This window comes from Mus caroli, unplaced genomic scaffold (assembly GCF_978045245.1).
Source record: "Mus caroli unplaced genomic scaffold, Mus_caroli_1 scaffold_4, whole genome shotgun sequence".
In the NCBI taxonomy this organism is placed as follows: domain Eukaryota; kingdom Metazoa; phylum Chordata; class Mammalia; order Rodentia; family Muridae; genus Mus; species Mus caroli.
In genome coordinates, this window is record NW_028227259.1 from 39,090,539 (window position 1) to 39,103,232 (window position 12,694).

At 48.7% G+C, this 12,694-nt stretch overlaps 1 protein-coding gene across 5 annotated transcripts in view; it reads right to left on the reverse strand.

Moving 5' to 3' along the window:
• Tbc1d14 (TBC1 domain family member 14) overlaps window positions 1–12,694 on the reverse strand; it is a 101,641-nt gene that overhangs the window by 81,222 nt on the left and 7,725 nt on the right. For 2 of the 5 annotated variants that reach the window (XM_085836641.1, XM_021162241.2), the window contains exon 3: window positions 686–1,427. In XM_085836641.1, coding sequence (XP_085692767.1) covers window positions 686–1,427 — 742 coding nt within the window. Of the gene's footprint in view, window positions 1–685; window positions 1,428–7,080; window positions 7,168–11,279; window positions 11,423–11,950; window positions 11,981–12,694 lie in introns of those variants that run through there. The other 3 variants (XM_085836642.1, XM_021162242.2, XM_021162245.3) reach the window with 3 other exon arrangements.

A 12,694-nucleotide genomic window follows, 5' to 3' on the forward strand; every position in this document is an offset into this window, starting at 1 on the left:
CTGAACAAAAGCATAAAAACACAAATAAGAGGAAGAAATGGAAGCAGCACTCCTCATAGCACACTACAGGAAGTCTAGCAGGTTTGTTGGGGACCTGGGTGACAGGGCACCACAGGAAGGATGCACATGGCAGGATCAACACAGTAAGATGTGTGACTGCAGGGCAGCCAAGGCACATGCCCTCACCAGCAGGGCCAGACAGGTACACTGGCAGCATGACTGGAGCATCTGGAGATGCCAGCCCCAGTGTCTGCCACTAACAGCAGTGTTAGAAACAGAGTTGCTAATGCTGGTGCCAATCTTAACAGCACCCTTTTGCCTGACCTAAGAAACCCTTAGTTTCTTAGTGAATTAGTGTAACTAATGAATGAGTGACAAAGTAAGGGAGCTAAGGGCCTGTGGGAGACTCCACCCTCAAAAGGCAGGAGGTCAAAAAGCAACCAAGACTATTCCCGTGAGCCAAGGACACAGAAGGGGAGATGGCAGTGAGCAGCCAAACAGCAGAGTGAGCACAACTGGCCACACACTACTCCACAGTACTAAGGCACCGGGAAAAGGCACAGCTGTCTGTAGGACGCAGCTCTTATTAACAATGCACAGGAGACACAGACAGTTAGCAAGGAGGGACAAGGCAACAGGTCTGCATCTGTTGCCCTGTCTCTGCTCCAAATAGCAAAGGTGTTACCTTGTAAAGAAGTGACTGAATGGTTGCAATAGTTTCAATTTCCTCCCCTCCTCAGTCTCAGCAACACAATCCTGCTGGTGTAAGTCACTGGTTTCATGGATGGAGCTCAGGGTGACATCAGTAAACTGTGGGTCATCATCATTCTCCAGGGTCACAATGGCGCTGGAATTGCTCGTGACCATGAGGTCCAAGATGTCCTCATTGCTGACCGACAACGTAGTTGACAGCTCTGTGCCAAGACTAGACACACTGCAGACAGAGACATTGTCACTTCGGCTCAAGGCTTTGGAGGTGGGGCTGTAGAGTTTCACAGAGTCATAGCCTGTCCTAGGAAACGTGGAAGACTTCCGCACAACCTGCTCCGGCTCGCTGCAGGTGGGAGCTGAGGGTGTGCAGGATGGCAGGGGGCATGCACTCTGGAAGGCCCGCTCTGGGACGATCTCTGACTCAGACTGCTTTCTCTTCACATGGACCACACTGCAGGGAACAGGCTCTGGGTTGCCAATCTCCAGAGTAGGAATGCCCGAGTCCACTGATTGAAGGCTGTGTCGATCTTCCAAAGCACCAAGTTTTAGTGAAGGTCCGTAGTCAGGCACTGAAAGGGATCTGGGTGCCGCCTTGATACTAAGGTGTTGTAGGTCCTGAAGGGAGTCTCCTTGCCGACCATCTAGGATGCCCATCAATGCTACACCATTCATAGAGGTGGAAAGGTTTCCATCAGTCATCTTGGTCCCAGAAGAAACTAGAGAAATACAGACATGGGAATTAAAAATGTGTATATAAATCCAAAATTGCCATCCCTTGGGCATCTTTGAACACAGAACTCCAAAGGCTGGATGGTCCCACTTAAAAGGTACCTTTGAAATAGTCCTACAAGTTGGGCGTAGTGGCACACCCTCGGAAAACCAGCACTGGGAGACTGAGGCAAGAAGCTGTAAATTTGAAACCAGCCTGTGTGATGCCCCATGTCAAAAAGAATTTTAATAAATAAATAAAAGATGTCCTCTGCACTCAAGCTCTAACTGAGGCCCAGAGCAAACGCTTGAACATTCTCATGACATGAAGTAGCAGGACAATAACCCACACAGAGATCATCTAGAGAAAACTATCAGCTTCATCATCAGCTCCCACCCCAGTCACATCTCTGGCATCCAAGCCAGCAATGGAGGTAAAAGGTAAAACATTTGTGCCAGGTGGGAAAGATATTTTCTTGTGGAAATAGGCTACATTCTGGACCTTACGTGCCCACATGTTGGAGGCTTGGTCCCAAGGCTGCCATGCAACTAGAGGCAGAGCCTTTAGGAGGATGGATGAAGTTAGATTCTCTTGTTTCCTGGGTACCATGAGCCAATCAGGATTCTTCTGTCACCTGCTCCTATCATGACATTCTGTATTTCCCTGGGTCAAAGGAACAAAGCCAAAATACCATGGACTGAAGAACTCTCTGAAACAATGAGCTGAAATAAGCTTTTCATTCTTACAAGTAACAGCAAAAGTGAATTATTCACTTACAAACATGCCATCTACAGTAAGACTGCCCAAGCATACCCCAACTGGCCACACCTTTTCACAGCGCTACCAGGCTCACTCAAGTCCAAGACTAATGCTTTTCCTTCACAACAGAAGCCAAGCACTCAGAATAGTCCAAGATCAGACTTAGCTAGAGAGGGAGGATTTGGGGTCAGAGGAAAGGCCATACCTACTTTTAAATGGCTTAGAACAGGTTCCTTAAATCCAGGACAGGAGGTTAGTTCAGAGAAGATATGTTAATAATAGAAAAGCAAAAGCCAGGGCTTGAGAGAAGAATCTAAAGCACTGGCCACACACACACCTCAAAGGTCAAAGAGGCAGGCACAAGTCAGGAGAAAATTCCAGTCTGAAGAACATGGCCCTTAGCACACTGTCACCCTCACCTTTTAAAATGTCAAAACTAGAGATCGGATAGTACACCCTAACCTGACCACAGAGTAGAATCTGAGGACCAGAACTCCAGACTCCAGCCACTTCCAGACTGTAACCCCAGCTCCACTCCAGACAGCCTTGGGGAAATGAACTAAGTAGCAAGGAAAGCAATGAATGGGCACCCGGCCCTGGAGGAGCAACTGCTCTCATCAAACAAGAAGTTGCTCAAGACTCCAAGGCACAGCAGACATGGAAGTTCACTTGCTAAGATGTCATCCTAGCGTCTACAAGAAACCTCCTGCAGCCCTCAGGAAGCCAATCTCTTAAGTGCAGCACAAGCAAACTGATTAAAAGCAGAAAGGGGGGAAGGGAAGGAAGTAATCTCCTCTTCCCAGAAACTGAAGGAGTCAGGCAGACAGTGCAGCAAAGAGCAAAAATGGAAACCGGAGGGAGTGAATGGAAAGGCAGAATTCAGAAATAGCCAGAGCCACAGAAAACTATGATCCTGCGAGTAAAGTTCATTTAACTCCAGAGGTGTTCTGAATAATAACCTATTTTTCTTACAAGTTAGAACCACAGTGTACCACAATGCAAGAAAAACACAGGCAAATTTAGTTTGTTACAGAAACAAAATTATGTAAGGGCTGAAAAAGTTTTTAAACCTACAGACAAAAACTCAATGTATTCTCAGGGAGTTGAGCATCCCTCAGAAGGTGTTAGCATATTTTAATTTGCATGGCTCACCCTGATGTCCGCCAGGAGTCCAACAGCCCTGTGTCTCTCAAGGACACCACACACTATCTGTGTTCCCTGCTGTGGGAAAACTTAACCAATTGTTAAGCTAAGAAACAATCGCAAAAAGAAACAAGTAGATTCAAATACACACAAATTGGAAGTTGCAGTCTTTTTTAATTAAAGCAAAAATAAAAGAAGAAACATTTTATCACATAGTTAAGAGCTAATCTTTGACAAAGGCAAAGGTTACTTTATATCAAAACACCATCGGACTCCAGCAGATGAAACTGGCACAAGGCCTCAGGCGGAAGAGGAAATCTTTACAGGCCCAGCTGAAATTCTGGCTCTGCCACTTACCAAGAGGTGCTTAACCTTTCTGAGCTTCAACTTCCTGCCTCCCCAGCAGTGAATATTAATAATACTATACTACAGGCTGGTCTGAAGACAAAAGACACAAGGAGGTGTGGTGAAGCTAGACACCAGACCTCACAGGTGCTCCACAGCCACTTTTCCTTGTTTTCTAGCTGCATCTGGGAGAGTCTGCAGACATGCAGTTCAAGTGTCATCAAGAGATTCTGCTCTCAGAGTGCACAGCAGTCACTGCCTGGACAAATAACAAGGCACCTAGCTAATGCCTGCCGTCTGTGAGGGTGAGAAACCATCTTACTCAGACAACGGCGCCTCATTCACAGAATTGATTTCAAGGACCTTCTTTCAAACCTAACCAAGAAGTGGGAAAGAGAGCAGGGCTGTGAGCCCAGAGCCATGCTGTACCCTGTCTCTGGGGCCTCTTTCAGGGAAAAGCCAGATGAACTCTGAGGCCTCTGGTGACTCATTAAGTCTCAGGAATAGAGTGTCTGTCTTTGAGGAAATAAACCTAAAAGGGAAAGAGTGCTCCGGCCAGCTTGCAGCATATCTGTGCTGGCTACTCTTATGTCAACTTGACAAACTAGAGATATCTGAACGGAGGGACCCTTAATTGAGAAAAATGCCTCCATAGGATCCAACTGTGGGGCATTTTCTTAATTAGTGATTGACAAGGGAGAGCCCAGCCCATTGTGGGTGGTTCAATCCCAGAGCTGGTGGTCCTGGGTTCTAAAAGAAAACAGACTGAGCAAGCCAAGGGGAGCAGGACAGAAACAAAACCCCTGCATCAGCTCCTGCTTCCAGGTTCCTGCCTTGTTTGAGTTCCTGTCCTGACTTTCTTTGATGATGAAGAACAATAAGGAAGTGTAAGCCAATTAAACCCTTTCCTCCCCAACTTGTTTTTTGGTCATGGTGTTTTGTGCAGCAATATTAATCCTAACTAAAACTATACTCTAGAACCAACTTCTACAAAGGGCCAAGGGCATCTGGTCCTTGAGCCCTTCCACCTGGTTCTACCAATGCCATAAAACCAGAGGCCACGCTCCAGGCCTCCTGCCTTCTGCCAGTGCCCCAGTAAGGAGAGGTTGCATAAAGTGCATGCTTCCGAGACAAGGCTGTAGGGTGATCTTTGGAAGTTGGCCTAAAGGAGGTGGCCTGCCTCCAAGTCACATGCTTTCTAAGCACAGACTGAGCCCTAATTCCCCACACTAAGCAGATACAAAGGCCCTCCCATCACCTTTCAACACGCAGCCCACCTGGGGCCACTGTAGGAAGCAAGGAGCTCCGGCCCAGCAAGGTCATCAGGGGCTTTGGGTTCTAGCAATCTATGGCATGGAAAGCTCCAACTAGCCACCTCCTTCCTCCTCTGCACAGTGCTCCATCTCTGGCTCCTGCAGGAAGCTATAAAGCTCTTTCTATGCTCTTCTGCCACACCCCACCGAAAATGATGAGATTTTACAACAGTTCGGTTTCTTGCCACTAGAACCTAAACTTCAGGCAAGAACAGTTCTACTCATTTCTGGACTTCAGCATCTACCATAGATTAAGGATTTTTAAAAGTATGTGCTGAATTAATTGCTACCAGCCAAGTCCTCAAGTGGGCAGGTTTCCCAGACTGTTCCCATGAGCATAACTGAAATCTGGATTATATTCTAAGAACAAGGCAGCCCTAACAGAAGCAATACAAGTAGGAAAATCCCACTGAGTCCTGGTAACACGTGCACATACCAGACACTGCAACCGGGCAGTCCACTCAGTACAACAGGTTACATGTAGACCAATGATGGGAACCACTATCCACAATGATAGTCATTTTTTGGCATCTACATCAGAGCAACACAATGTGCCTACAGCAGGCACTCTAACCTGAGCAGACCAAGGCTCTAACTGAGTCCATTTGGGGAGGAAGGAGCACACTGCCAGGGGAGGGACAAAATGCAGGGTACATGGTGATCAGTCACCACTTTCCAGACCAGAGTCGAACACACAAGATATGAAGCAGGCATATGAGGAAGGCTGTTTTTAACACATAGCAAGACCATGTGAGTTTCATATGTTCTGCAGGAAGCAAAGAGGAAACTGTCTGAGGTTCTGGAATAGTCTAAATTCACCCCATAGAGCAGTTTTTTGTGGAAGACACATAACAAAGAAAAGAGAACCAGTTTCTACTAGTGATGTGAACAGGGCAATGTGAGACAGTCTGATCCAGTCACAACCACTTGATTTTCTCCTCCCCAAAATCCAGGAATTGGGACATAGCCAGAATCTTCACACACCACACACACACACACACACACATCAATTCTGAAACAAAAACCAAATGGTTAGTTTTGTCCTTAGGAAGGGAAATCCCCTCCCTGTTGGCTGTAAAAGAACAAACTGCCCCTAGCACCAATCCTGGGGGCTGCCCCCACCCCAAAAGCTATGGGCCCAAGCAGCCCCTCTCTGGATGTTCCTGGGGAAAGGGGGTTCCTGGCACCGCCACCAAAGGAATACTGCTGTTCTCTCTGACCATCAAAGGGCAGGACAGTACACTCACCTTAGCTGCATTGTCTTCCTTCAGTCCAGTTCTACCTGATTTCCAGGTCCCTATTCTAAGGGCAGAACATTCAAAGCTTGTTTCTCCTCAGCCATGCCTGAGGGCACATACAGCAGGGTCAGTACCAGGAAAGCAGGATCACCTGTAACAGCTCTACCTGCATAGCTACCAGTTAATACACACCAGGGTGCTCTGAGCTGAACAGGCCCCACAAGTCTTCTGTATCTAATGCCCGCAACAGTCTAGAGAAAGCCTCTTGGGGTACCCCGTGGTTAACAGTGAGGGTTCTAACGAGGCCTTCTGCTTCTTCGCAGAAGTGGTGGTTCCACCAGGCTGCATCTCAGCCCCGAACACAGGGTGTTCAGGACAAACTTTAGCTCAGGACTGGCGAGGAATGAGGTCTAACACCAGAGTCCCACAGAGACATTTCACTTGTGTGAATTCTCCTGCACTGCAGAGAGCACCACAGGAACTAACCAGGGGGAGAGTCTCTCTGAAGTCCTCTTTAAGTCTCTTTAAGTAGGAAGGTCAGAGGGACCAGGATAGTCCTAGGTCTCGAGGGCTTGAGCGTTACACCCTTTTACCTTCACACTCATCTACTCAGCCAAGTGCCAGCAATCTCAGCTCCAGACTAAGAACCGGGTGGGGCTAAGAAAGCAGCCATGCTGGGCTAACCTGGATCTGACTCGAGTGGGAGGCAGCCCCCTGGTCACTCTTTGTACTGCCACTGTGCAGAATGGAAGTCGATTATAAAAGTCTTTTTCTTTTTACATAGGTTATTTTTCAGGCAAAAACAGTCCTAAAACCATTTCCTAAACATATATATTCCTCTGGAGGGTGAGTGGCAACGTACCTGAAGTTCTGGGTGAACCATTTCATCCGTATATTTCAGCATTGCAGACTTCAAACTGTTGAGAATCCCCAAGGCTCCCTCAAAGCCCTAAAGAAAGACACTAACTTACACTGGCCATAGGTGCTATAATTAAAAGACCAACATGAGACCCTTAAGGTTAAGGAGAGAATATATGGAGTGTTCCTTCCCTAGCCACATTTAATGACTAAACAGACACCTGTGAAGTTGTGATGGATTAGGAAGCTATGCAGCCCACTTCACAAAGGCAACAGTAATTAAAACTCTTTAATTCTTTGTTTGAGAGAAAGAGTCTCTTTCACTCAGTAAGTAGCTCTGGCTGGCCTGGAGCTCACTAATTGACAAAGCTGGCCTCAAACTCCGAGATCTGCTTGCCTCTACTTCCAGGGCACTGGGAGTAAGGCGTGCTTAACTCCTAACAGAAGAGACCACTCTGAGCTCTCACCATATGCTGTACATGTGAGGGCCATACAACCTAGTCACAAGTATGCTAAGTACACTGTAGACACTTAAATGTAAAGAAAGCAACCTGTTCCAAGTTGCTGAAGGGAAGGTATAGTTCATGCCAGGCATGACATCAGAGCCCCACACAAGGCCTGCTGGAATACTCAAAAATACACATCCTCAACTTTGTGATAATTGGTAAGCCAAACACTTAACAATTTTTACTATTTTATATGGTAGTACTAATAGAAATGAACTTTAAACATTATTGTACCCATATGAGTATTTTGCCTCCATATATGTCTGTGCACCAGAGTTCCTGGTGCCTACTAAGGTCAGAAGAGAGCAATGGGTCCCCTAGAACTGAAGTTACACAGGTGAACTGCCATGTGGATGTTAGGAATTGAATCCAGGCCCTCTGGAAGAGCAGCAAGTGCTTATAAATGCTGAGCCATCTCTCTAGGCCCCAAAACTTTTAAAAGTGGGGCCAGTAAGATAGCTCAGTGGGTAAAGGCACTTCTTTTTTTTTGTTGTTGTTGGTTTTTTTGTTTTGTTTTGTTTTTTTGTTGTTGTTGTTTTTCGAGACAGGGTTTCTCAGTAGTCCTGGCTGTCCTGGAACTCACTTTATAGACCAGGCTGGCCTCAAACTCAGAAATCTGCCTGCCTCTGCCTCCCAAGTGCTGGGATTAAAGGCATGCGCCACCACGCCCGGTTGGTAAAGGCACTTCTTGTGCATGCCTGGCAACCTAAATTCCATCCCTGGAATGCTCAGAAAAGTACAAAGAGAACTGACTCCAAAAGCTGTCCTCCAACTCTACATATGCAGTATAGGCACACTCGACCACAGATACACATACACACACACACCACATAAACACAACAATAGTAAAAATGTATAAACGTTTTTAAGGCCATAGTAATGGCTCAGTTGGTAAAGGTGCTTGCTGCCAAGCCTAATGACCTGAGTTCGATCCTAAGGACCACAAGTAAAAGGAGAAAACTGATTAGAAATTGTCCCCTGACACATACACACAAATAAATAATAAATGTAATTTTATAAGATAGTTTTAAAATAAGTAGGATGGGAGGAGCTCTAGACTCTGGAACAGACTACCTGGATTCAAATCCCAGCTCCTCCACTTGCCAATTATGTAACCTCAGTTTAGTTTAACTTCATGTGCTTCTGTTCCACTGCAAAATGAAGTCAAGAGGAACCTTAACCTTATCAGGCAGTTAGCAAGATTAGGGGAACAAAGTCACACAGTGCTTTCAGAACCATGCCTGGCCTAAGCTAAGCCTTAGACGATCTTGGCATCTTTTTGGCACAAGATGGACAGCCAGCTCAGGCCCACTATTTATCACCTTTGCATTACAAAGCCCCAACACAGTCACCCTGTGTACACAGGGCTTCTTCCTGCTACTAGCATCTCTCCTCATGCATGCTCTGTGGCAATGACTGAACTCTGGGCCTCAATTTTCCCAAGGAAAAATGAAATTACCCACATTGATCTACTCCTGAGAGTCTTCTAGCTCAACGGTCAAAAAGTATCAACACTCCTGGCCTAAGACATTTACTTATATCTAGTCCTAAAGCAAACATCAGGATAATACATACACAACTTCCTAAACTCTTTTCATATATAAATGCCCATTCTAGCAAATCCTCTCCAAGGTCCCACATCATGTGGCAAAGATGCTCAGTGCTGAGGATGGGAACACGAAGTTAAGGATCTCTGACCCATCAGGAGTCAGACTCTAAGACAAGGCTCCCTGAAGCCATGTCCTCCTCACTATTAGAGAGGCTTACACAAGGCCTGGTAGAGGAGGGAGAGAAGAAACTCTCTCTGCATAACAGGAGTCAGAGCTAACTGAAGGTGCTAAAGAGACACAGAGCCCCAGGAGCCAAGTGAGATGCTGAATGTGAGAGGATGGGCTGAGGGCAGAGGACAAAATCAAAAAGAAAGCAAGCCTAACTCATGCAAGAAAGGTGCTAAACACACACACACACACACACACACACACACACACACACCATGGCCAGCTGGGGCCACCGAGGACATCTGGGTAAGCAGAGCCTTGTCTTGTAACACCAGCCTCAGTCTGCATCCCTGTCTCCCTCACCTCATCTCCCACAGTCACGCTTCCTTCTCTTAACTGTTCCAGAAGAGTGCACCCAATAACCCCAGGAGCAGCAGGTATTCGCCAGGTTCTCATTACAGCTGGGTCTCATCAGGATCACGGAGCTCAGATCTCAATGGGTCAAACCCACACAACAGAGCAAGCAGAGCATGTGTGAGGAGAGATGCTAGCAGCAGGAAGAAGCCCTGTGTGCACAGAGTAACTGCCTGGGCTTTGTAACACAAAGGTGTTAAGAGCTGGAGGACGGGAGGCAGTACCAAACTTGAGTCTTAGTTTGGCACTGGCACATAAGTGTGCCAAGACTGATACAAAATCTAGCTAAGTCCTTTTAGCAGATCTGCCAACAGCCACAGGCAACCCAGCCTCCCAAAGTCTGCCCCCAAACACCAGGACTCCCTCCTCAGTCAGAGGACATAAAATACTCATAGAATAACCCAGAACCTCCAGAAATGACAAACTGCAATAGTGCACACAGACTCCTACAGAGCAAATCTTATAATTCCTCCTGGAAGATAAAGATCCTATCTAAGTTACTTTCAGAGAGAGGCAGTTTCAAGTTTCACTAGGCCTGGCCAGGAGGTATCTCTGACATTCTCAGCCTCACTGGGGCTCCATGAGGAGTCTGTGCTGGCTAGCACCCTCTGGAAATCTAGCCAAGCCCCAGAAGGGGTGACAAGATCCTGAGTAGGGCTTGGGGCAGAGGTCAGGTTGTTCCTCTAGCCTCCCAATATGCCCAGTACTGTGAGGGTCTCTAGAGATAAAACGGGTCCTACAGCCAGAGAGTAGAAGATCTGAGGAGGACATAACCCAGGAAATGAGTCTGAGGAGAGTGGGGTCTACGGTCCTTTCCTGAAGGACCTTCTGCAGTCCAGGACCAGGATAAGGAGGCCTAAGGTCAGAGAGGACCCAGTGGGTCAGGAGATTTAAGAGGTTTGACAGTCTGAGAAGAACTGGGCATGGGGAGGAAGATTTGAACACACCACAAAGGCTTGAGGAGGAAGGACTGAAGGGGACAGAGGTCTGAACAGGTCAGAGATCTAAGGAGGATTCAGGCTCAGACCCTCAGAGCAAACTCGGTTGGCAGCCCACAGCCCCGTGAAAGTTGGACGAGCCAGTCATAGCCTCCGGTCTGAGAAAACTTTAGCAAGATTTGGGGAAAAACGTCTTAGGAGGATGGAGATCCGAGACACATCAGGGGTCTGAGGACCATATCTGAAGAGGCCAGGGGTCTGAGGAGCACCAGGATCTGAACAGGAAAGGGGTTTGGGGAGGACAGAGATCTGAATACCACAGGGTCTGTCTGAAAAGGAGTAAAGGCAGAGATCTGACAGGACAGGGGTCTGAGGACGCTGGCTCAGGGCGCACAGAGCAGACACCTCTACAGCTCGCAGCACCACATCTGAGGAGAAAACTTTTCACCAAGTTCTGGAAAAGGCGCACGTCGCGACAAGCGCTGACCGAGGGCAGTCGCGTGTCAGCCGGACACCAGCCCTCCCAGCCGCCCTCTCAGACCGCCCTGCCTGGCCGACGCAGCAGCAGGTGGCAGCGGTCAGCCATCCGCAACCTCTCAGCTTGACCCTGCAGAGCCCCCTCAGTACCCGAGCTACCGCAGCTCCAACGCCATCTCCCCGGCCCGTGGCCCGCAGCCCAGGCCCCGTGGGGCCCGCAACTCGCTGGGCTAGGAGCGTAGACTCCGCAGACGCCCGGCCTCGGCAGGTGCTTGCCGGCCGCCCGCGGCTAAAAGCAGCCAGCGCCAGACCCCACCCCCGCCACGCCCACGCCACGCAGCCACGCCCCCACAAGGCCACTGCTCTTTCCCTTCCGCTGAGCCTCTTCAGCCCAACACCCAACTCAAATCGCTCGCTCCCAGGGCCTCAGGCGTACCGCCACGCCCCGCGCTCCATAGCCACGCCCCCGAGAGCTCACTAGCCACACCCCACGCTCGTCCTTAGCCACACTCCGGGGGGACAGGAGCGTTACCCCGCCCCGCGCTCCCTTATCGCCGCCCTCACGCTCCCTAGCCACGCCCCCGCCAGGCTTCCACTGCTCTTCCGCCAGGGCTCTCGCCCCCCGCCGCAGCTCCGTAGAGCTTAGGAGCCTGCTATTTATTGCCGCTGCTCCTCCGGCCTGCCAAGTATCTGTCCTGGGTTTCGGGAGTTGTGTCCCTGGCCCTTTTCTGTCCTCAGGCCCAAGAAGGGCTGCGAGGAAAGCTCCGAGAGAGTCACAGTGTCCACACTGGCATTGCAGACGCCCGGCGGGGGCCCCTTACCTGGTCGGCTCCGCCCGCGACCATCTTGGAAGTGGGAAGTGGGAGGGAGGGGGGAAGCAGCGCATGGGGCTGGTCCAGGCGTGGGGAGCCGAGCAGCGGAGCGCATCGATGGGACGCCCCTGTCCAGCAGCTGGGGGAGTCTTAACAGCCCACGGGAGTATGTAGGGGTATACCTGAGCTCAGGTTACAGATCTTTGACCTTGGAATGCCCTCCCGGTATAGCCTTAGCCTGTCACCTGTCAAACGGGCTTTTCGGATCACTGATTCATTGCGCTTAGTGCCTAGCGCTGTAGTTCGCCAACTTTTGTCTTCACTTTAATATTTCAGTATACAACGCCCAGCAGGTTGGACCTCAGGAGGTGATAAGACAGGGTTCATCATCAGTGTGTTTTGAAAGTTGTGTGATGGACTCGCTTAGGAAATAGATGAGGCCTCACTAGACAGCATCTTTCTCTAGCCTGAGACACAGAGATCCACCTATGTATTAAAGGTGTGTGCCACCACACCTGGCTTTATGCACATTTTACCTTTTTAAGTAGCAAAAATTACAGAGACATTATCTATGAAAAAGTATAATTCAGGAGGTAGAAGTCAGCTAGAGCTGAGAAGAGTTAAGCCAGACGTCTATGGAGGATGTCTTCTACCAGGCAAGGTCATTGAGCTGCGTTTCCCTTCCTGAACTCACCTGCACTCGTTGTTTCCTAAGCCTCAAAAAGCAGAGACAGAGTGTTTGTTGGATCCATA